Raw genomic sequence first — 23617 nt, forward strand, 5'->3', positions numbered from 1 at the left:
GCAAATACATCTTTAATGCCTACTGGCACAAACCGTTGCTTTGTACCTACAGGCAGAGTGACCTACCAATGTGTAGGTATTATGAAAGCATGGTTAGTGGGACAGTGGACAAAATTCCAGCAAATAATCTTGAATATTTACATGGGTGTGGGGAGCAGGGGTGTGCACGGCCCACCCCCGGAAGCCTGGTGCCCACCCCAGAGAAAAAGATCTAATATTATCGTCTATCACATCAGCACAGATTTTGTGGAATTAATACTTTTTACATTTGACCATATACTGATTATTAATATTGCTATTCCAATTAGTTTCTAAAATTAGAGTTATCTAGAAAACTGCTCACTATTTTTGAAAAAAGAGAACGTATAAGGGTCATAAAAAAGCTCTGGAAAAAAAGTCCTGGAAAAAAACTCAAAACTCCGGGGAAAAGGTCTGGGGAAAAATCGGGGAAAAGAGTCCGGAGAAAGAGCCTGGATAAAAACTCTGGGCAAAAACTCCGGGAAAAATCTCCGGTACTTGGTAGCTGATTTCCAAATCGTATCACCTCTCAGATAAAAAATAGTTGTCATTATTGCTTAAAAGAGAAAAAAGTTATGAACGGATATTATCACCACATCAATATTGTAGGACTTGTAGGTTTTAAAAAACACTGTGTATAACACCAAATTGTGTACATTGAAAGCAAAAGTCCACACTGTTCATATTCCACAGTTGTAACTGTTCATATTTTGTAAAATTTAATTATAAACATTTTTTTCCTCTTCCATTTTCGCCTAAAATCAACTCATGAAAAGATACATAATTAAATAGGAAGAAAAATATGACATTTTTCGAATTTTTTTAACATATTGTGCCGCCAAAAGTTAAGCCCACGTTTTTTTTATACGCATAGAAAATTTTTCATTTTTACTGATATTTGAAAGCTAAAAAGCCAAAAATCTCCGTGGATATACGATTCACCCAAACCAAAACAGATACCGCCTAGTCTATAAAGCAACATTAATTTTTTTTATAGTGCCTACAGATTAGTAAGTCATTCTGCCAGTAGGTACAAAGTAATGTATAAGTAGGCATTCAGTAGCAGTGACATATACTTTATAGGTTATAACACAGTAGGTATAATGACACATTTGACATTTAAGATAAGACATGCTTTGTAGGTTATATTGTATAAAGCGACCTACCTAGTAGGTACAAAGCAAAGCTTTATGCCAGTAGGCATTAAGTAAATTTGACAATTTAGGTATGGCATATTTTGTGGATTATGTCACATTCCCAAAATCTTTCTGTTCATAATTTTCGAACGGAAGAACCGATTGAAATAAATCAAGTACTAATAGAAAGCCGAAAGGGAACCATATTTGACTGAATACAAGCGAACTTAGTAATTCTAAAACTGTGAATGTGGGAGGAAGAGAAAACCTGAAATAGGTGCTTCGATCAACTTTGGTGAGTTACAGCTCATCAATCAGAAATTCCAAAGAACTAAAAAAAAATCACAATAGACTGATCTTGAGGAAACATACCTAATATGCTAAATACTATATTGACCTGTATTAAAATCATAGATATAGCTCAAAATTCATGTAATTTTGACCTTGGTCTCAAAAAAGCATCTCCAACTGCGACTGTAAACCAACTAAACTTGAATAGACTTCCTGCTTATTTTCATTTTAACATCGTGGAATATATCATAACTAAGATATTCAATCTTACCTCCATTTTGGTGTGGTGATTGGAGATATTGTCCGTAGTTTCTTCGGGGCCCAAAAGATCGCCCCTGGAGATCAACGTGCACATATAAGCGTCGTGCGAAAACACGTCTCGTCGAATCAGCTCGGAAAAAAGATGTACTAAATTTGAGAAGGCCGTCTTTTTCTAAAAAAAAAAAGGTTCTATTAACCGACAAGGTAAAATTTAATAAATCCACTACCATGATGCAATCGTCTGGGGCGGGCACGGGAGCGTCGTGATCTAAAAACTTCATAAGCAGGGACTGAAACATCGGGGGCCCACCAGGTACGGAACTATTCGAGTCTTTATCGTCGCCTGGCGCGGTTTCTTGATCGGTCGAATTATTACCGTCCGACTGTCTTCTGTCTAACAGGGCAGCCACTGCGAGCGCCCTATGCTCCCCGGTTCTCTCCGGGGACACCGCCCACTCGCACAGGAGTTTAACCACTGCGTTTTCTTGATCTGGATTTCCACTAAACACCTAAAAAATTTTTTAAATAAATCGTCGAAAATTTTTCGTGTTCCCTTACCTTTGTATACAGAGTATCCAAGGAGTTAGCGGCATCCATCTTATCGAATCGATGTCGATCCAAAGCGTCCAGGGCAGCTAAAACCCTGGTCGTTACGGTACCTGGAACGAATTTAAACAATCGCGTGCCTAAACTAATCGTTCCGCTATAATCACCGGTAGAAGACGCCTGCCATTTGTCCGTACACCAACGGCCTTCCGCTTTTTTGCTCCTCTCTCGGATACAGTTCTCCGCCTGAATTATTTGCTTGCGGTAACTGGTCATATCGCAGCGAGCGGGAACAGGTAGCATAGACGGGAGGATCGGCAGGTTGTCTAAGGGAGAGCCGTGCCAGATCGTTCCTACGCCTGTACCGCACCAAACTAAGGCAGTGGGACATTCCAGGTTTATAGTTTGGATGATGGTGCTCAGCTGCAAAACTAATACAAAAAACGTGCAACTGTAAGAGGGGCTTACACCTCTATTGATGTCACTGTCTTTCTACAGACACCATACTTAGTATAGTCATTAAAGTTGGAAATCAGCTGTAACCTCCAATTTCTTTGGAACTGCATGGATTTGCATGAAAATTTAGAATAAGGCTCATCTTAGGCTCAAGTTCAAAAGTGACATAAGCCCGATTGACGCTTTTTGTTTTTTTAGGGGTAAAAGTACCGCTAAGTGAAACAAAGTGAAAAAATTAAGTTTTAAGCATTTTATTGACAAAAATCTTGTTCAAGCATAAAGATTAAATAATGTTCCATGTTCTCAAACATGTTTTATGATATATTTGATCTTTTCGACCCTTTATTTAACCCTTAAAAACTACCCTTATGCAAAAAATAATGATAAAAAATTACTTTTTAAAGATTTGGAATGATTAAATCGTGCAATTATTTAAAATAAAAGTTACCTTATACCTAATAAAAGAATTTTTCCCTTTCAACCCCTAAAAACCACCCCTGTATGGGCAAAAATGATAAAAAATTACTTTTTAAAAGCTTAGAATGCTTTAACGGTGCAATTATTTAAAATAAAAATTCCCTCACTGCTTATGAAAGAATTTGTATCTCATAACATTTTTCAACCCTTATAAATCACCCCTGTGCTAAAAAATTACGTTTTAAATCTTGAAATGCTATAATTGTGCAAGAATTTAAAATAAAAATTCCCTTATATTGTTTATGAAAGAATATTTTACTTTTGCCATTTTCAACTCTTATAAACTACCCTTTTGCCAATATTAATGTAAAATATTTTTATTATAATCGATTTTTAAATATAATCGATCATATAAAAAAAATTGCTACGCTGCATATAAATAATCACACTAAATTTTTTTACTTATTTTATTTGTATAATATATAAAAATGTGGAAGCCTATTTTCCTCCGAAAAAATGTCATTGGTTTTTTTACCATAACTCGGTTAATTTTGAAGCTATAGTATTCTACAAAAAAAAACATTTTAAAGATAATTTCAAGAGCTGTAAGATTGTTTGCATATAAAACCTTTTAAGCCCTTCGTTTTTTAAAGGGAAAGGATCGAAGGGCTCGAGCAGGTCATTTTTTTACTAAAATGGATACTCCAAGCGGCGATATCGCCTTTATTTTTTATGCTATAGGAATAAAAAAAAGCAAAATATTTGTTGAAAAAAAAGCTACATTTTTGTTGTCTATCATTTGTTACGTATCTTTCATAGTTTCAGAGTTATTATATAAATAAGGCAATTTTTTTGAATAATGAAAAATATGTTTTCAACTTTTACCGTACATTATTAAAAAAATATGCATTCTAAACCGGTCCAACTTCAGGATCCTCTGAAAAACACTAAAACAAAACTAATTGTAAAGGGTCTACAATTAATTTTAATTCTGATGGAAATGGTACAGCGTTTACTGCTCATTTTTCCTTAAAAAATATGAGCAATCCATTTGTTTTTGAAGATAACTCCTTCAATTTTGCTCTAATTAACTTTTATAAGTGCTCATTTTGAAGGCCTTTTTGAGTACTATAAAAAACTCCAGAAGCGTTATACACTTAAAATTAATCCTTTTTCCGTTATTTGACGTTGAATACATCGATTCAAGTATTCCCCCCAAAACAAGTCCCCTTCCACTAACCATATTTCGCTTTATATAGGACGTATAACGTTTTTTAAAAAACTATAATCTTTGTTTATTTATAAGCTACATTTTTGTTTATTACAGTTTTTTTTATTAAAATGCATAGTTATTCGCGAAAAATACTTTGAAAGTGTTTTCTTTCACTCAAAATTCCAAGTTTTCAATTGTCAATAAATAAAAAACTATCGATTTCTCGAAAAAATTCTTCGAATATTTTTTACTCACAATTTGATTCTTTATCGATTTCCAGCATTATTTTTGAAAAAAAATTTCCACCCCCGAGAAGGGGTGTCAACCCCCAACAGAGTGAAAGCGTCAATCGGCGCTATGTCACAAATGTTCATTGACCTTTTCTCTAACTATCTGCCAAATTTCAAGTCGATCGGTTCAGTTTCAAAGAATTCAGAGGTGAAAAGCTTTAATGACTGTACTAATAACTCTCTGTTCGTAAATAAAAGCAAGTAGAGAGTTTAATTCAACTTCTTATTAACAGATGGCGCAACTGAAACATAGTCACAACTGTATGTCGAATTCATTTCAAATTTATAGTTTTTTAAATTCTAATTAAATGATTTTATACAAAAATTAAAAAATTACAGGCAAGCAGTAAGACTGTACATAAAATCAAATTCAGGAACTGTTTGGTGACGGTGTAGACAAGAGATTAAGTGCAGTTTAAAAAACTAATAACTCAACTGTCTATTTCATTAGAAAATACCACTAATAAATTTCGTTGATGTTACATTATTTTTATCATAATATCCTCAGAACTTTATATGTAAGGATTTGTATGTTAAAAATTATAAAGATACGTAAGGACATTTTAAATATAAAATTAAAATGAGATTCTGAGGATGTCGCAATAAAAAAGGCGAAATATCAAGAAAATACGTTTTTTATATTTCCTGACCAAAAAAAAAACAACCAAAGGTCATTAACAATTATTTAGAGTTGCCCTAAAAAACTAAACCCTTTTAAATACAAAATCAAAATGGGATCTTGAGGATGTCACAATAAAAAGGGCGAAACATTGATAAAATATAATACATTTGTTTTTTAATATTTCCTCACCTGATGCAGACTAAAAAAAAGAAAAAAAAAACAGCTAAAGGTAACCAACAATTATTTAAAGTCGCTCTAAAAAACTGACCCCTATTTTAGATACGAAATTAAAATGGGATCCAGAAGACGAAAGATTAACAAAATGTTTGTTTTTTATATTTCCCGTCATAATCCAGAAAAAAAAGGTGCCAACAATTAATTAGTCACCCTAAAAAAAAACTGCCCCCCCACTTAAAATATACAAGTCAAGTGCTTATTACTTACCTATATCTCTATGATGCGGACAATTCTGGTACTCGATCAAAGTGCTCTGCATCGGGTTAGGAGGAACGTTTTCTTTTTTCTCCTTATCGCCGTCCTTCGGTTCGATTTTTATTTCGCTATTCGGGGAGGTGATCAAGTTGGTCTCGGCGACGTTATTCAGCATAAAACCCAATTTTTTCGCGCACAGATGCGCCAATCTCCGACATAAAAGCTCAGACTGCACGAACTCGTCCAAGTACTGGAGAGTTAACGGTAGAAACAACCTTAAGATTCCATCGTCGGCCGGCTGCGATTTTTGTTTTTCTAGCAATTCTATTATCCAGCTTAACACCTCTTGGCGATCCATAAGACCTAAATATATTTAAATGTGACAAGTAAAATATAATTAACATAAAACGTTACCTTCTTCGTACATGTACTTCAACAGTCTGATACAGTATCCCCAATGACGAACAGCTAGTTTTTGTTCGGTTTCGTTAGTATGGACGGCTGTTAGAGACGTGTTGGCTGGATTCGGCTTCTCTGCCTGTGAATAATATTCCAACAGCTTTGGAATTTGATCTTTCAGGAATTTCAGCAATGTGCCAGTCCACTCTATTAAAAGAAATAAATAATCTCGGATTTTTTACTTGTTAAATACATTTATACGACCTCACTTACCTGCAGTTGGGTCAGGCATCTGTCTCTTCTTAATCTTCGCTTCGGACACAGCAACAGCGTAGGCAGAACTCAGTTTTATAAACCAGGCAGCTCTAATCATTGGCACCTGATGCTCGGTCAGCATCATGAAAATTTCCTCCTTTTTATTGAAATTGGGAGCCTTCTTAGAGAGATTCATCAAAGGCTTGTTTCCGGCTAAATCCTTAAACCAGGCTTCAATGTGATTCTTCGTCCTAATCGTTGCAGGCCAGAAGTTATCCTTTGTATTGATTTGTTGCCTTTTGCGACCAGAATCTGGTAACATGGAGAGCTCTTCTTTCCGAGCAATAATAGCGTTAAAATACGCTCCGACCTAAAATATAAAAACATATAACCAAAGTCTAGACATTATACAGCTTGCTTACTTTGCTTGCAGTAACATTACAATTTCTGGCTGTTCCAAATTCGTCGCTAAGATGGGTCATAGTAGGAAAGCCATGTTTTACGTTAATACTGGTCAGTTCATCCTCTTTTTGTTTCGGTTCTTGAGGATAGACGTCTGGCGGACCTATTCGAGGCTTCTTAAGAGGCCTCTTCTCATATAAGAGGCTACTATTGAACATTTCTTAAATATAAGATCAACCACTAAGATAACAATTTCAAATTATCAAGCATTTCTTTTCAGCATGCTTTATAGTAAAGTATTTTACTAATAGCTGATCGAGAAATAATTTCTTGAAATACTCTAATTATTTATTAATAATGCACAGCACAATAACACCACCATCCATTTTTTAGACTGCAAGCTGCAAGTAACAACAATTAACAACTGACAACTGGCAACATGGCAATATCGAACGGAACATCGGAAACGTCAGGGGGCGACACTGTCAGATGTTTTTCAATTCATTTTAGTCATGTTTACGTGGTATTTCAGTTAATCTCACGAAATATTCGCAATGTCGAGTATTTGATCTCAACCACTCACTTAATTAATTAATCAGCTTTAGAATATCTAAAATTTCGGGTAAATGAAACACGGCTACTGTAAATCTTTTAAGCTACCGAGCTCTTCTTCTTCTAGTTGATTTGCATTGTTCCTCTGTCCCATTTTTTGTAGATTAGATAAGTATGCAAATGTAGTTATTTTTAAGTGGATATTCGGGGAATTCCGAATAAGGAATAAGGCTTTTTTACTTGTTACTTAACTCGCTCTCGCGTTATTTCGTTATTTGTTATTTGACAACTCGTGTTTCGTCTAGCTGGGTGATATTGTTCTCTTGTCCACGTTAACGTGTTAAATAAAAAACCGGGTACCTTATTGCAGAAATAACTATTAAAAGATGGGTGATGTATCAACTGAAAATATATCAAAAAAGTAAGTTTTCGTTGCTATTCTTCTTGAAACAATTTATGTGGCTTTTTTCCAATGGGATGAGAAATAACCTCAATTTAAAGCAATGATGCAAACTTTAGGTGTAGCGAGGAAACATTTTTTTTCAACTAATACAAGATTGTTTCAAATAAGTAAAAGGTATGTTAGATGTATTACAGTCTAAGCTAATTAATTCTGTTTTCCACTCTAGTGAGTTGAAAAGGCGGTTGAAAGCCGAACAAAAAGCTAAGGAAAAGCTAGAAAAAGCTGCAACACAACCTGCCGTGGAAAAGAAACAAACAGAAAATAAGGTATCTGAAGAAGATGTAAGCCCTAATGAATATTTTAAAATTAGGACCAATGCTATAGCCCATCTCAAGACGTTGGGTGGCGATAACCATCCTTATCCCCACAAGTTCCACGTTACGACTTCTTTAGAGGAGTTTATTGAAAAATATTCAAATCTAAAAGATGGAGAAGTACTAGAAAACGAGAGGCATAGTATTGCAGGCCGAATACACGCTATTAGGGAGTCTGGCTCCAAACTGGTCTTTTACGACTTACGAGGTGAGGGAGTTAAGGTGCAAGTGATGGCTACTGCAAGACAGTACGAGAACGAGACCAAGTTCACTGATGATATCGCTAAAATTCGTCGTGGTGATATTATCGGCGTCGAGGGTGTACCTGCCAAAACTAAGAAGGGAGAACTATCTGTGGTGCCGAAAAAGATCAAATTGCTGTCCCCCTGCCTTCATATGCTTCCACATTTACATTTCGGTCTAAAAGACAAGGAGACTAGATACAGACAGCGTTACTTAGACTTGATTTTAAACAACAGGGTACGTAAGATCTTCGAAGTAAGAGCCAAGATAATCTCCTACATTAGGAGGTTCTTTGACGATTTGGGATTCTTAGAGGTCGAAACGCCGATGATGAACATGATCGCAGGTGGCGCAACTGCCAAGCCATTCGTAACGCACCACAACGAGCTTAATATGGATCTGTACATGAGGATAGCGCCCGAGTTGTACCATAAGATGCTGGTTGTGGGCGGTTTGGATAGAGTATATGAAATCGGACGGCAGTTTAGAAACGAGGGTATAGATTTAACTCACAATCCCGAGTTCACCACGTGCGAATTCTACATGGCTTATGCCGATTATAACGACGTGATTGTGATTACGGAAACTCTCGTTTCTGGAATGGTTCACAGTATTCACGGCACCTATAAGGTTAAGTACCACCCGGATGGACTCGATGGCGAGGAAGTCGAGATCGATTTCACGCCACCGTTTAGGCGCATCCGCATGATACCCGCCTTGGAAGAAGCTCTTAAAGTGAAATTTCCTCCAGCGACGGAATTGGACACCAAAGCCACAAACGAATTCTTAAACGACCTTTGTATCAAACATAACGTTGAGTGTTCCCCGCCCAGGACCACCGCTAGGCTACTGGACAAACTGGTAGGCGAGTTTATCGAGGAACAATGCGTCAATCCCGCCTTCATATTAGAACATCCGCAAATAATGAGCCCGTTGGCCAAGTGGCACAGGTCCATCCCGGGCTTAACAGAACGATTCGAGTTGTTCGTTATGAAGAAGGAAATTTGTAATGCCTACACGGAATTGAACGATCCCGTCGTTCAGAGGCAGCGATTCGAACAGCAGGCGGCGGATAAAGCCGCTGGGGACGATGAGGCGCAACTGGTCGATGAGAATTTCTGTACCGCTCTAGAGTACGGCTTACCCCCCACCGGCGGTTGGGGAATGGGCATCGACCGGCTTACCATGTTTTTGACGGATAACAATAACATCAAGGTAATTTAATGTTGCAAATATTTCAATGAGTTTTTTTAAATTTTAATATACAGTGTGTCCCATCAGTGTCCTGAAGAGGAAAAACTTTTGTGAGAAAATGTCGTACTTTATAAAATTTCTGTTCGCTTTGAAACCCTCGAAAATGTTACTATTTCCTTGAATTTATACGTTTATATACAGGCTGTTACAATTCGCTTCTCACTACAGGGATCTCGGAAACGGTAAGAGGTACGAAGTAGCTTAAATGGGGGCAATGTTGCGTAATCAGGGGACCAACATAATGCCTCTAAAAAATACAGTCTCTAAATTATAAGCAATTTTTCGTTTTCGAAAAACATCATTTTTAATTTAAATTTTGGATAATTATTAAGATCTATGAGATTTAAGATTTTTTAGAAAAAAACATTTCAATTTATTTATTATCAATTTATTCAGCAATTTCTTGTATAATTACGATCTTGAATATTTAACACGAATTACCATTTTTTTTTCTGTAATATATTATTTAATTTTTATTATATTGTATTCATCACAGCAATTGTTAGTGCCACTTTTTTGGTTTTTTAAAATTTAAGGTATTTTTAAAATATTTACCACCCTGTATAAAAAGCAAAAAATATATTTTTTTGCGATTTTCAAAGCAAATGGGTTTGTAAATTATAATTTCTCATAAACTTGCAAATAAAAAGTTTTCCTTATTCAAGATACAATCTCGTGTAAATTTTCTGTAAAAATTATTAATTGCATTGATAATATCGAAAGATTTTTGTTATCAAAAGATTTCAAGATCTGCAAAAATAGAATGAATACACCTTATCTATAAGATTGATAAATATTCAGTAACATTTAAAAAAAAATGACAAATAATTTTGAGTGGTTCGCACTATTCACTTTAAAAATTAGTTGCATTGCATCATTAAGAAATAAGATTATTACTGCAGTACAAAACGTAGATTAAATTCTTTAAACACTTAATTCAACCGTTTCGTGAACTTGATTTCGTAATTTTCATAAAAAAAAAAAGATAAATAATTTAAAGTGGTTCAGCACTATCCAGTTTAAAAATTACTTGCATTGCATCATTAACAAATAAGATTATTATTGCAGTGCAAAGCGTAGATTAAATTCTTTAAACACTTAATTCAACAGTTTCTTCAATTTGATTTCGTAATTTTTATTAAAAAAGAAAATTATAAATAATTTTGAGTGGTCCAGCACTAACCAGTTTAAAAATTAGTTGCATGGCATTATTAACAAATAAGATTATTATTGTAGCACAAAGCGTTTCTTGAATTTGATTGAATTTTCAGGAAGTATTACTTTTCCCCGCCATGAAACCTGACGACCCGAACAAGAACAAGGAGGACGACAACAGTCCAAAGGAGCAAAATAACGCTTAAAAAATGTATTTTCATAAATTGAATTTATTTTATTTTACTTATTTATTCTTATCCACTCTTCAGGCAGATGATTTTTATGTCGTAAATATGTTTATGTATTCGTCTCTTGTCACTATCTAAATGAAATGAAAAGTAGCTTATGGTGTAAAGCTAATATTAATTAATTAATTAATATTTTCAATGATTTTTTTTTATTTTAGGTATTTATTAGGTTTAAATATCTTCAGTATGAGTTGTTTTGAAGTAAAACACTTTTATTTAGCATTGCAAAAAACTACAATGTGTTTGTTTAATATTTGGATAATGTTTTTTTGTGACAAATATACTTACTCTACTCGAAAATGAAGGAGCATTTTCCTCATCTTAATTTACGATTTTTATATGAAGTGAATATTTGCCATGGAAGCCGTCATTTTTGAAATACAGGGTGTTGCATTAAATATATCGAAATCTCTTTTGAACAAAACAAAAACAAAATTTTGTGTGTCAGGGTGAAAAAATTATAGTCCAGCTCATAGAACAGTAAAAGTAGGCTTTGGTCCATGATTTTCTTCTATTTTTCACCCATTGTTAACGCAAAATTCAACTTTTTTGATTCGCAGTTGTAACTTTATAGAAAATCGTCAAATAAACAAAAAATAAAGAATGACTTTTTTGATTTAGGGCTTACTTTCAAAATGTGTCAAAAAACAGGTCATTTTTCGTAATTTTTGTACTTTTGTTGTTCACCTGAATTTAGCAATGGTTTTTTGGAATAGGCAAACTCGGATTCTTATTCTACATAATATTTGGGATTTTTTTGTAAACAAAATAGACGACTTCAAATACAAACACAACGAATGTTCTACTGCCTGACCTATTTAGTATCTGCCCAAACTAGCAAAAATTAGCACACCTAAAAAAATATTTTTTCGTCATTTTTTAAATATAAATTGAATTTTGAACAAAAATGACCAGTTCACTTTGCACATCTGTTACTACTAAAAAAAATCTCAATAGAAGTACAGGGTGTTTCACATAAGAACTGACAGCAGGGGCATGTAAGGGAACCGAAAAATATGGTGATTTAACACCAACAAACAAAGATATCATAAGGAATTTTCATGTACAGAATTTGTGAACTACATTCGGAGTAAAAAAATTAAGTTTCGAGTCCAGTATATCCTTTTCTGTGCGCTCTTAATGGACGAAGAATGACTGATTAATTTTCTAATTAAAAAAAAAATATTTCAAAATTTTATACATTAAAAAAGCTCTCATTTAAACTCATTTATTCGCTATTGTAACAAAAAATCATGGTATATCCATTAAATCCACGGCATTTTTATTATTGACTATTTGATAAATTCAAAATTACATAATTTTTTATATGTAAAGTATATATATAGGCAATTTACTCAAAGTAATTTTTCAGCCTAAAGTACCACCGAGTTAACATGCAATTAGATGAAGTCGTTCCGCGTAACCCCTAAATATTACAACATCCACGTTATAATTTAATTATACAAAACCATACAGACAGTCCAATAATATTTCTTGTGTTAATAACAGCAGAAGAATTGTCACTTGTTCCTATTAATTTTCCTAATTAAACCTAGAGAGAGCGAATTTCATACATCCTCGTCGTCCCCGGTCACGGGCAGTGTCGAATTGTAATGTTCTCCTAGCCGGTACAGATGTCTATGGTACGTAAGAATCAACTCGGGTCCCTTGAAGGTTTCGCCTTGAAGAGTAGGTGGACCGCTGGCTTGTATGATTTTTATCGGACATTTTAGAATGTTGGAAAGGGCTCGCAGTTCCAGCTGACCACCCCACAATTTCGTCGTGGCTACGTCCTTACAATAATTCTCAAATTGTTCTTCACTAACAATCTCAGACTCGTCTAATTCGTTTACCATGAATGGAAGAAATTCATCTGTATGTTTCAGCATGAAGTCGGCTGTTGTTTTCCGCAACTCGTTTACAGAGTGACTCGGCCTTCCCGTTACTTGCAGCTGATGATTTATAGCTAAGTATAAACAGTTACCATCTGCAGGTATGTTGTAAACTTTCAAGTTCATTGACCGAAGGGACTGTTTTATGGTGTTTAATTCTAGTACTCGGGGACCTTCCTTATTTTTTTCAGCTTGCTCTTGTATTCTCTTTTCGCGCTCTTTGGCTTCGTTTTCTTTTTTGTTCCTCCGTTTTTGGGCCCTGGACACACGAATGGTTGGCCCTTCGATGTCTGGCACGCTTTTCTCATTGTCATTGTCGGGCACAGGATCGACACTTTGGTTACTGTTAGGAGCACTGTCTTTTAATAAGCGAAGTTCGTTTCTATGTTTTTCTTCCAGTTCACTTTCGAGTTTTGCAATTTCTTCGGTAATGTCTTTCTTTTTCTTTTTATCTCCTTTTGGTATGCTCTTTTTCAGCCCTTGCACCTTGGACTGCAAATCTTTTTTTTCTTGTTTATGTCTTCTTAACAGTTCATCCTCATCTAGGACCATGTCTCCAGAATCCATTTTTAAAATAATTGGTTTAAAAATATGGAACTTATATTACCTACCAACTTCAAAATTAGGTTATCTTACGTTACAAATAAAATTAGGTTAAGAACATAGAAACCGGTGAGAGGGGAGAGACGAATGTAACATTCTTTCTATGTTTCATAATTAGAAGAAGAATAAGAAAATGATTGAAAAGTAAACTACCTATTATTCCTCGACACTTCGGACACAGGTGGAAGAAGAACAAAACGTCAAACTTGTTTTTTTAGGTTAACAATAAGTCACAAGCTATTTTATATTAGGCCAAAGTCCAAGTTTAACTTTTATTTTCGTTAGTCGGGTGTGTATAACGAGTCGAGTTGCGTGATTTTTTGGCGAAAGGTGAACCGGCTGAAATTTCTAAAATGTCGGGTTTAAAGTTACTCGGTGCATTGTCTACATTTTCTAGAAACAGTATTAAATTTAGTCCAAAATGTAAGACTCTCATTTATAATAGTAATATCAATTATGTGGTATTATTTAATATTTGCAAATGCTCAAATATGTTTTTTTGTACTTTGTACCCATATACCTATAGATATTTTAAACTGATTTTCTAACAGGTAGTATTTTCTTTTCAGTTCAATTAAGATGTATGTCTGCAGGTGAAATGAAACATTTCAAATTGAAAGTAGTAGATAATATAGGAGTTATTGTGGTGGATTCCCCAGGAGTTAGAGTAAGTTTGATATTGTATAATGAATTAGTATTCCCTTAGACTTTGGATTCAAAACTTTAAGGGTGACCTGCATGGAAAAAATATCCTATTATTATTAGATATACTAAAGTCCATTCTAATTAGTGAAAATTATGTTAAATGTTAGCATTAGAAATGGTAACAATTTTTTAAATCTAGTTTTCGTAGTAATTTAAGTTGTGAAATGACAAATGTCAGTGTAGTTTTAATGTTTATGTAATAGTTTTTATAGATAAACCATAAATATGACCCCGCGTATTCTAACAGCTGGTTCCACTATTACGATTAAAAGAAGTGATGGTAGAACGCAACAAGCGATAGTTTCTTCGATAGAGTACGATATAAATTATGTAAAAGTAGAATGGTTTGAAAATGGCGAGACGAAAGGGAAAGAAATCCATTTTACCAACGTTACTGCACTCAATCCTAATATTTTGATTTGCAATTCCCCAGAGCCTTCGAATAAATTCAATTCAGTTTGCTGCAGTAGCATCGATGATACCTTGGTTAATAAAAATAAGAGAAGATGCGTCTCCATGAGCCAAAATTGCCGTACCCAATCTGCTAAGCCTAGACTAACGCAACAGAGTCACAATCCGGATTCATCCACTTTAAATGAGTTGGTCGTGCAGGGAAAGTCTTTACACACTACCAAATCTACACGTTCAGCGATCGAAAATTTTTCAAAGTTTAAGGAAGGCCCCACCCTGAAGAAATTAAGTAAGTTAGAGCAAGATAGAATAGAAAGACGAAGAAAACAAGCCGAGGTAAAGGCAGAGAAAGATGAGATTTCGAAGAAAAATCAAAAAATTCCTTATTGGGAACTACAAAAAATGATTTGTGAATATCAAGAGAAGATCTATTTTAAGCCTCTGTCTAATAAAGACGTGATAGTAGACCACTTAATCACTGTCGCTGTAAGGAAGAGACCTTTGAACAATTCAGATATTTGTAGGAAAGAAATCGACATCATAACAATTCCCGATAAAAACACACTTATCGTGCATGAACCTAAATATAAGGTGGATTTGACAAAGTACTTGGATAACCACGTGTTTAGATTCGATTATGCCTTCGACGAATCTTGTTCTAATGAAATGGTATACAAATACACGGCCCAACCCCTAGTGAAAACTGTTTTCGAAGGAGGTTTTGCTACTTGTTTCGCATACGGTCAGACAGGCTCTGGCAAAACTTACACCATGAGCGGCGACGTTTTGGAAAATAATGGGGAAAAAGGCATCTACGCCTTGGCTGCTTCAGACATATTCAAAGAAATCAACTCCGCTAAATACCAGCATTTAAATCTAGTAGTATCCTGCAGCTTCTTCGAGATCTACGTAAAGAAAGTATTTGACCTCTTAAACAACAAGAAAAGTTTGAAAATCTTAGAAGACGGAAAACAGCAAGTGCAAGTCGTCGGATTGACAGAAAGAATGGTGTATTCTGTGAACGAAGTATTGGACGTTATTAAACAAGGCAACGAAGAGAGGGCGTCAGGTCAAACGTCAGCCAATGTGAATTCTTCAAGGTCCCACGCAATCTTTCAAATCTATTTACGAACCAAGAATAAGGCAAAGGAAGTCTACGGAAAATTTTCCTTGATAGATTTAGCGGGCAACGAGCGAGGCGCCGACACTTTTTCCTCGTCTAAAGTAACCAGGTTAGAAGGATCCGAAATTAACCAATCCTTGTTGTCCCTGAAAGAATGTATAAGGGCGTTGGGGAGGAAAGGCGCACATCTACCTTTCAGGGGGTCGAAGTTGACGCAAGTGCTGCGAGACTCGTTCATCGGGACAAACTCAAAGACTTGCATGATAGCGATGGTCTCTCCAGGCGTAGGCTCGTGCGAGAATACTTTGAACACCCTCAGATACGCGGATCGAGTGAAAGAATTGGGAGGTGGCGATGCACACATCAATAAAAGTGGTGACTGTGTCGATGACTGCATTATGTACAGCCTGCAAAGTGTAGCTAAGATTTGTTCTGAACAACAGAGCGTTGAGGAACCCAAGAAAGTACAGTTAGACGAAAAGGTCATTACCAGTCACGAAGAGTCGGTGAAAAAATTACATAAGAGCGTTAAGGATGCAGAGAACTTGTTACATTTCGCCAGGAATGATGCAGAAACGTATAGCCGGAATTGGAATTCGTTAATAGATGACATGGTGTCGTTCTTACTAAAAACGAAGATATAATCAGTGTATATTTTTTAATTAAAATGTACAATCTACATCGCCTATTGCTTTATTTCAATGTTAAGTTACCAAAAGTAGTGTTAAATAAACTGGTATTCTTACAAAAATGTTTATATCAGCTATACTTAAAAATGAAAAGTTTCGCCTATAGCTCGTTCCTGTGCTGGTTTTAATAACTTTTTTTGTAGGTTAACTCTCTCAACGAGGAAGTCACGACTGAATTCAAAAACCTACTGCCTCAGATCGACTCCAATTCCCAAATCCAAGCGTGCGTTCTCATCTCCGGGAAACCAGGATGTTTCATAGCCGGGGCCGACATTGGCATGTTGGAAACCGTCAAGACAGCAGAGGAGGCTGCGGAAATGTCCCGAATTTATCAGCAGGTGTTACAGCAGGTCGAGGATAGCAAGAAACCTTTCGTTTCCGCTATCCAGGGATCGTGTATGGGCGGGGGATTGGAAACTGCCTTGGCCACGCATTACAGGATAGCTGTCAAAGACAGGAAAACGGTTTTGTCATTGCCAGAAGTAATGCTGGGACTTTTACCTGGTAAGTTGCGTCACAGAATTTTAACTGTATAGCAAATATAACAATTTGTTATCGTCCGATAAACATCCTTAATATTATTCCAAACGTGTTTGAGAGTTTAGTTTGTGATTACTTAACTTCTGTCCTGATTAACAATATCTGTATTTAAACGACCTAATATTTTATTTAATATATGAATTTTTTACAGTTCTGATTTTTTACAAATTGTTAAATCTCTACTTAGACCGATCAAAATAACTCATTTAGAGGGAAAAAAAAAGAAAATTATTACCTGGATTTTCATAAGTGGAAATGGTAAAGGGGATTATAATAAACAAAAAATAAATAAATGCGTGAGCAGGGGCAGCAGAGGGTTGATTTGGGGGGTTGAAAACTTATGAAAAATTGTATCATTGGAATTTCTGGCGAAAGTTGACGTCGAACAAAAAAGTATCTAATACAAAAGTTGTAGATCATGCAAAAATCTACAACTTTTGTAGAGGTCATTTTTTAACATAACCTGAAAATTTCCGAGAAAAATGCAAAAAGCAGTTTTTTTTTTCAGGTTTTTCGTTTTTTATTTCTCATTTCCGCAAAAATAATTTAATTTTGACGAAACTTGGTGAAAGTACACCTTTCTCTGTCTTAAATAACCTCAATTTTTTTTAGATAAAAAAATCAAGAAGTTTCTGAGATATTCATTTTTTTCGGCCTGAAACACTTATTTTTCAATGAAAAATTCTATTTAAAAAAATCATCGTACAGAGTTCTGCCGGTAATCATTTTTTTCGTTTTGATATATACTTTTTGGTGAAATAAAAAAATTTTAAATCAGTTCAAAAACATGCTCAAAAATGCAAAAAAGTAAAAAATGACTTGCAGCAATGAATTTTTCAGTAATTGATAGTTTGTTTAAATTTAAAAAAAAAAAACAAAAACTGATTATACCATTCAATTGTACGGAAAAAATACAAAAAAAAACTGTCTCATTGTTTGACCCAAAACTAACGAGCGTTCAAATAAAAACGTGGTCAAGTTGGTTCTGAAAATTTGGACGTAGGGCGTAGCGTATAGCAAATGAACTTAAACGTCACCTGTCAAAGCGCTATATCGCCGCTATCAATTTGAATATTTTCGTTTTAAAAAGCGTTTAAAATGGTGTTTTCTCAAGAACAAAAAGTGTTTATCATAGAGTCCTACTTTAGAAATGGACGCAAGATTGATGGAATATGAAAGTATTCTATTGAGGAATGTTTCATAGAATTTCAAAATCAATTTCCCGGCATTGTTGCGTACAAAAATTTTCAAAGTGCAGTTCAGCGTTGTGTTAATGTTTTTCGTGAAACGGGCAGTGTAACAAGAAAAGAAGGAAGCGGCCGACCTAAAAAGCGGACTGAAGAATTAAAAGAAAATGTCCAACAAAGAATGGAAAATGCGCCAAGAACTTCTGTACGTGTTTTATCACAAATGGTGGGAGTATCAATCGGTACCTGCCACACAGTGTTAAAAAAAGATTTGCGTTTGTTCTCCTATCGTTTAACTTGTCAGCAAGAACTTCATGAAGTTGATTTTCCGCTACGGGCTGTATTTTGTGAATGGTTTTTAAACAACTACGGTGAACTTCATAATATCACCTTTTTTTCTGATGAAGCCTGGTTTCATTTAAGTGGTTACGTAAACTCACAGAATATGAGAATGTGGTCTTCTGAAAAACCAGATAACTTTTTTGTCGAGGGCCATCTACACACTTAAAAAATTGGAGTTTGGTGTGCTCTCAATCGAAGGAGGATTTATGGACCTATTTTTTAATGGTACTCTTACTGCGCAAAGGTATAGAGAAGAAATTATCGCTCCTTTTGTTAACCAGCTGGAAGAAAACGAAATTACAAACTTTTACTTTCAACAAGATGGCGCAAGGGCACATACGGCAGGCGAGATGATGAATATGTTGAGGGAAGTTTTCCAAAATCGACTAATAAGTCTCGATGCTGAACATGAATTTCCACCGAGGTCATGTGATATTACGCCGTGTGATTTCTTTTTGTGGCCTTACCTTAAAAACACTATTTTTGAACTGTCTATTCCTGATTTAAACCATCTGCAGGCTCAACTTATAGACAAGATTCGTGAAATTAACAATACCCCGAGCATCTTAGAAAATGTCTTTAATTCTTTGAGGAACAGGTGTGAAAAGTGCTTGGAACAAGGAGGGGGACACTTTCAGCAGCTGCTTTAATTTATTGTTATAACAAGGAGGGGGACACTTTCCGCAGCTCCTTTAATTGTTTGTTATTGTTATCACGATTATTCTTTAAAATAAAGTTATATAGTCATTAACGTTATTGAAACTAACAGCTGCTATTGAGGTTAAGTTGGTCGCTATAAGCTACTCCCTACGTCCAATGTGTCAGAGCCAACTTCGACCACGTTTTTATTTGAACGCTCGTTATTTTTGTACAGTATTGCTATAAACATAAGTCGAATAGTGAATAAATAAAATAAATAATTTTTTTTTCCGTAGGATCAATTAGTGTACTTATTTTTTTTAAAGTTTGATAAATTCATAGATATACAGTGTGTCCAAGATAAGGATGGGATAGCATTAGGATCTAGGAAACGGTAAGAGATACGAGGTGGCTCAGATTAGAAAAAAAGTTGTGTTTTTTTATACCTAACAATATGCTGTTTAGAAAGTTTTAAAATTTCGGGTAGTTCCGGAGATATTCGGAAAAACCCGAAATTTTGCAAAATTGTTTAATTTTTTCTAGCTTTATTTGAAAACGAATTTTAAAATAAATTACATATTTACAATGCCACTTTTTTCGCTCTATACAATGGCTCCAACATTTTTGCAATCCGACGTTTCGTCTTCGAGGGGCCATCATCGCGTTAATTCTTTTAAATATGCCGCTGCTATTTTTATAACAAAATCTAGTCATTTTTAATTCTGAATTAGAGGGTATTACTATTGTAATAGCTTAGAAACTTTTTAGCTTGCTTTAGCTATTATTTAAAATTTTTCCTAAGTACGGCTCTGAACGCTTTCAAAATATCTACTGGATGAAGTCATAACAGTATACAAGTCAATACCGCACAAAATATGCAACAATTTTTAACTGTTAGCAATAGTAATAAGAAATAATAAAATATTTCATAAATTCGTATTATTTTTTTTATTAGGTACAACTTTTTAAATTATGGATTAAAAAAAATGGTGCTGTATTGATTTTTATTCTCTCCTCCTCCAATAGATACAGGTATTTTGAAAGCGTTCAGGAAAATTTTTTAATGATAGCTAAAAACCTTTTTACCATTAAAATAGTAATATCATCTAATATAGAATTAAAAATGACTAGATTTTGTCATAAAAATAGCAGCGATATATTTAAAAAAATTAATCTGATAATGGCCCCTCGAAGATGAAACGTCGGATTGCAAAAATGTTGACGCCATTGGATAGAGCGAAAAAGTGGTAATGTAAATATGCAATTTATTTAAAATTCGTTTTCAAATAAAGCCAGAAAAAAATAATAAAACGATTTTGCAAAATTTCGGGTTTTCGTGTTTCGCGTCAACAGTACACTTTGCAGTTAATACTTTGTACTGCTGAAATCTCAAATCATCCAGAGATAATTTATCATTTGTGCATATGTAATTCGACTTAGATGTTTATAGCAATACATACTGTACAAAAATATAGTTTTGGGTCAAACAATGAGTTTTTTTAATTTTTTTCCGTAGAATTGAATGGTGTAATGTTTTTTAATTTAAACAAATTATCAACAATAACTGAAAAATTCAATGCTGCAAGTAATTTTTTATTTTTTTGCATTTTTGAGCATGTTTTTGAATTGTTATTACAAATTTTTTTATTTCACCAAAAAGTATATGTCACAACGAAAAAAATGATTACCGACAGAACTCTGTACGATGATCTTTTTAAGTAGAATTTTTCTTTGAAAAAAAGTGTTTCAGGCCGAAAAAATGAATATCTCGGAAACTTCTTGATTTTTTTATCTAAAAAAATTTGAGGTTATTTAAGACAGAGAAACGTATACATTCACCAAGTTTCGTAAAAATTACAATATTTTTGCAGAAATAAGAAATAAAAAACAAAAAATCAAAAAAAAAACTGTTTTTCTCGCATTTTTCTCGGAAATTTTGAGGTTGTTAAAAAGTGACCTCTACAAAAGTTGTAGTTTTTTGTATTGGATACTTTTTTATTTGACGTCAACTTTCGCCAGAAATCTCAATGATACAATTTTTCATAACTTTTCAACCCTCCAAATCAACCCTCCGCCGTCCCTGTTCACGCATTTATTTTTTTTTAGATTTATTAAAAGCCCCTTTACTATTTCCACTTATAAAAGTCCAGGTAACAATTTTTTTTTCCAAGTGTAATTTGGTAGGACATACTTCTCAATTCAATCTTTTCTCAATTACATCTGACGCTTTTTATTTTTTTCATTTGTCACTACATCGTTATCTTATGTAGTCCATTCCTTTTTTTAAGAGTGAAAGCAAATGCAAACGCCATATAAATATACACAATTTGATTCCTTTTAATTCATCCAGTCAATTTTGTTATTCCTTATTTTTCTAACGTCGAAACATTGTTCATCGGAGATGATGTTTTCTCTTCTCTTTCTCTGTTTATTTTATGCCATTGTGCATTCAACCACTTATCCATTGACCGAGATATTAAACAAAAAATAACACATGGCTTGTACATAAACAACAATTTATTGCAAGTACATTTTACCGGTTTTAGGCGGCGGCGGTACCCAGAGGTTGCCCCGCTTAGTATCCATTCCAAACGCTTTAGACCTTATGTTGACCGGCAAAAATGTTAGGGCCGATAAAGCTAAGAAACTTGGTATAGTGGATCTTCTGGTCGATCCTCTAGGTCCTGGACTGGACAATCCGGAAGCTAACACGATAAGATATCTCGAATCTGTAGCCGTGGACATCGCCAAGCAGTTGGCGGCTGGTAAACTGCAAGTAGAGCGACGAAAGAACCTTCCGGACAAAATCTTACAGCTCGCCTTGCAGTACAACTGGGTGAAAGATCAGATTTTCGGGAAAGCCAAGAAGCAAGTTCTGAAAGTGTCCGGTGGGTTGTATCCTGCGCCACTTAAGGTGTGTTGCCATTTTTTTACCGTTAAAAGCAACTAATCACGTCTACTTTAGATCCTAGAAGTGGTACGAATGAGACTGGACAAAGGCGAAGCGGCAGGTTTCGTAGCGGAGGCAAAGGCTTTCGGGGAGCTTGCTATGACGCCGCAATCCAAGGGACTGATAGGTGTCTTCAGGGGACAGACCCAGTGCAAAAAGAATAGATTCGGCAAGCCCCAGCAACAGGCCAAAACCGTGGCCGTCCTAGGTGCCGGATTGATGGGCGCCGGTATCGCCCACGTGTCAGTCGACAAGGGGTATCAGGTCTTGTTGAAAGACACGAGTACAAACGGTTTAGCGAGGGGAGTCAACCAAATTGAGACTGGGCTTAATGGGGCTGTGAAAAGAAAACGATTGACGGGGTAAGTTTATTAGTACAGGAATAATTTTGAATGAGGATCACATTTATATTGACCTTTAGAAATGTATTATAAGTTTGTTTCTTCAAATTTTGCTGTGAAAACAATTTTTCTTTACTTTTTCGTAATTTTCATTGTAACCTCTAATTGTGAGCTTGATTTGTATATAGATGTTTTTTTGTAATAATAACCTAAATTAAGCGAATGTCAGAGGTCGTCGACACTGGGATTCACAAACTAAACACAGTGCTTAAAAAAATAGTAACAATATTTTGACTTTTTCCATTTTAGCTTAGAGAAAGACAGGTTCCTATCGAATTTGGTTCCAACGTTGACTTACGACAAATTTAACAAAGCCGATATAGTAATCGAAGCCGTTTTCGAGGATATCAGCGTGAAACACAAGGTGCTGAAGGAGGTGGAGGCCGTCACATCGCCGAACTGCGTGTTTGCTACCAACACCAGCGCTATTCCCATCTCCAAGATCGCGACTGCTTCTAAGAGACCAGAAAAAGTTATAGGTACGTTTTAATATCAGACGTGTGCAGTTTGCGGTGTGTTTTCATTAATTTTTTATTATAGACGTCAAAAATCCACACTCCTAAAACCGTACTCCATCATTTTCCTGATAATATCCCTTTCCCTTTGTGTCGGTGAGTAAAATTTGGAAATATGATTATATAACCTCAAACTTTTTTTTTTAATTTTGTAACGTTTCTTTTAATTATATTTTGTTTCATTCGTCCAATTGGACGCACTTAGTATTGGCAGGAAACTGCATCTGTGGAAAAAAAATAACTATGTTATAGTTAAGTGAGTTTCAACTGTTTTTTACAGATTTTCTTTGATTCTCACGGTATTCAATATTAACTTGTACACCAGGAAAATTAGTGAAAATAAAAGAGAAACTCGAACTCCTTTCCCCGATATTATTGTAAAATTGTCTAAAGGAACATAATACAAGACATCTCTCGTCTCGTGAGTCAAAAACTTTTATTAGCTAACTTTTCTATTTAAACAAATAAGTGAGGAAAACAGTTTTTTCACGTTGCAGGGAAAACCATCAATTTTAGCGAAAAGTGATTCACAGACAGCTTATAAGGACTAAAATTATCTACAAAATGAGACTTGTTAAATTAAAATCGGTTAATAAACAAAAAAGTTATTGCAAAAAAACAAGAAAAGTGCCCATTTTGAAGATAATTTTACT

General features: G+C 34.8%; 4 protein-coding genes across 5 annotated transcripts in view; 2 read left to right on the forward strand and 2 right to left on the reverse strand.

Annotated features, from left to right (window-relative positions):
• Positions 1 to 7377, reverse strand: part of LOC108909347 (mediator of RNA polymerase II transcription subunit 12) — a 30422-nt gene extending 23045 nt beyond the window's left edge. Inside the window, exons 1-8 of the mRNA XM_018713662.1 lie at positions 6759 to 7377; positions 6355 to 6706; positions 6097 to 6288; positions 5695 to 6045; positions 2420 to 2683; positions 2265 to 2365; positions 1934 to 2215; positions 1717 to 1878 (exon numbers count right to left, since the gene is read on the reverse strand). Of these exons, the coding sequence (XP_018569178.1) occupies positions 1717 to 1878; positions 1934 to 2215; positions 2265 to 2365; positions 2420 to 2683; positions 5695 to 6045; positions 6097 to 6288; positions 6355 to 6706; positions 6759 to 6956 (1902 nt within the window). The 5' untranslated portion in view covers positions 6957 to 7377. The remainder of the gene's footprint in view (positions 1 to 1716; positions 1879 to 1933; positions 2216 to 2264; positions 2366 to 2419; positions 2684 to 5694; positions 6046 to 6096; positions 6289 to 6354; positions 6707 to 6758) is intronic.
• Positions 7378 to 7543: 166 nt separating this feature from the next.
• LOC108909346 (lysine--tRNA ligase) lies at positions 7544 to 11106 on the forward strand. 2 transcript variants are annotated; one of them, XM_018713661.2, is made up of 3 exons: positions 7544 to 7711; positions 7920 to 9525; positions 10836 to 11106. In XM_018713661.2, exons 1-3 carry the CDS (start codon positions 7677 to 7679, stop codon positions 10923 to 10925), a joined length of 1731 nt encoding a protein of 576 aa, XP_018569177.1. In that variant the 5' UTR covers positions 7544 to 7676; the 3' UTR covers positions 10926 to 11106. The 2 variants fall into 2 exon arrangements, with proteins under 2 accessions (XP_018569177.1, XP_018569176.1); XM_018713660.1 differs by lacking the exon at positions 7544 to 7711 and adding an exon at positions 7718 to 7867.
• A 1122-nt stretch (positions 11107 to 12228) lies between these two features.
• LOC108909343 (OTU domain-containing protein 6B) lies at positions 12229 to 13512 on the reverse strand. Its single transcript, XM_018713657.1, has one exon. The coding sequence runs from the start codon at positions 13424 to 13426 to the stop codon at positions 12536 to 12538; it is 891 nt and encodes a 296-aa protein (XP_018569173.1). The 5' UTR covers positions 13427 to 13512; the 3' UTR covers positions 12229 to 12535.
• Positions 13513 to 13701: 189 nt separating this feature from the next.
• The window catches only part of LOC108909349 (trifunctional enzyme subunit alpha, mitochondrial), a 13759-nt gene continuing 3843 nt past the window's right edge, over positions 13702 to 23617 (forward strand). The window contains exons 1-6 of the mRNA XM_018713665.1: positions 13702 to 13885; positions 14032 to 14129; positions 16534 to 16894; positions 21645 to 22012; positions 22064 to 22410; positions 22699 to 22928. Of these exons, the coding sequence (XP_018569181.1) occupies positions 13816 to 13885; positions 14032 to 14129; positions 16534 to 16894; positions 21645 to 22012; positions 22064 to 22410; positions 22699 to 22928 (1474 nt within the window). The 5' untranslated portion in view covers positions 13702 to 13815. The remainder of the gene's footprint in view (positions 13886 to 14031; positions 14130 to 16533; positions 16895 to 21644; positions 22013 to 22063; positions 22411 to 22698; positions 22929 to 23617) is intronic.

The sequence above is a fragment of the Anoplophora glabripennis genome, unplaced genomic scaffold (assembly GCF_000390285.2).
Source record: "Anoplophora glabripennis isolate ALB-LARVAE unplaced genomic scaffold, Agla_2.0 scaffold440, whole genome shotgun sequence".
NCBI lineage: Eukaryota > Metazoa > Arthropoda > Insecta > Coleoptera > Cerambycidae > Anoplophora > Anoplophora glabripennis.

Bases quoted from the DNA above. Each gene is read 5' to 3' on its own strand.
- LOC108909346 (XM_018713660.1), top strand. From the start codon at position 7,794: ATGATGCAAACTTTAGGTGTAGCGAGGAAACATTTTTTTTCAACTAAT. The intron at 7,868-7,919 runs GTATGTTAGATG...TTTCCACTCTAG, and splicing joins TTGTTTCAAATAAGTAAAAG to TGAGTTGAAAAGGCGGTTGA. The intron at 9,526-10,835 runs GTAATTTAATGT...TTGAATTTTCAG, and splicing joins CGGATAACAATAACATCAAG to GAAGTATTACTTTTCCCCGC.
- LOC108909343 (XM_018713657.1), bottom strand. From the start codon at position 13,426: ATGGATTCTGGAGACATGGTCCTAGATGAGGATGAACTGTTAAGAAGA.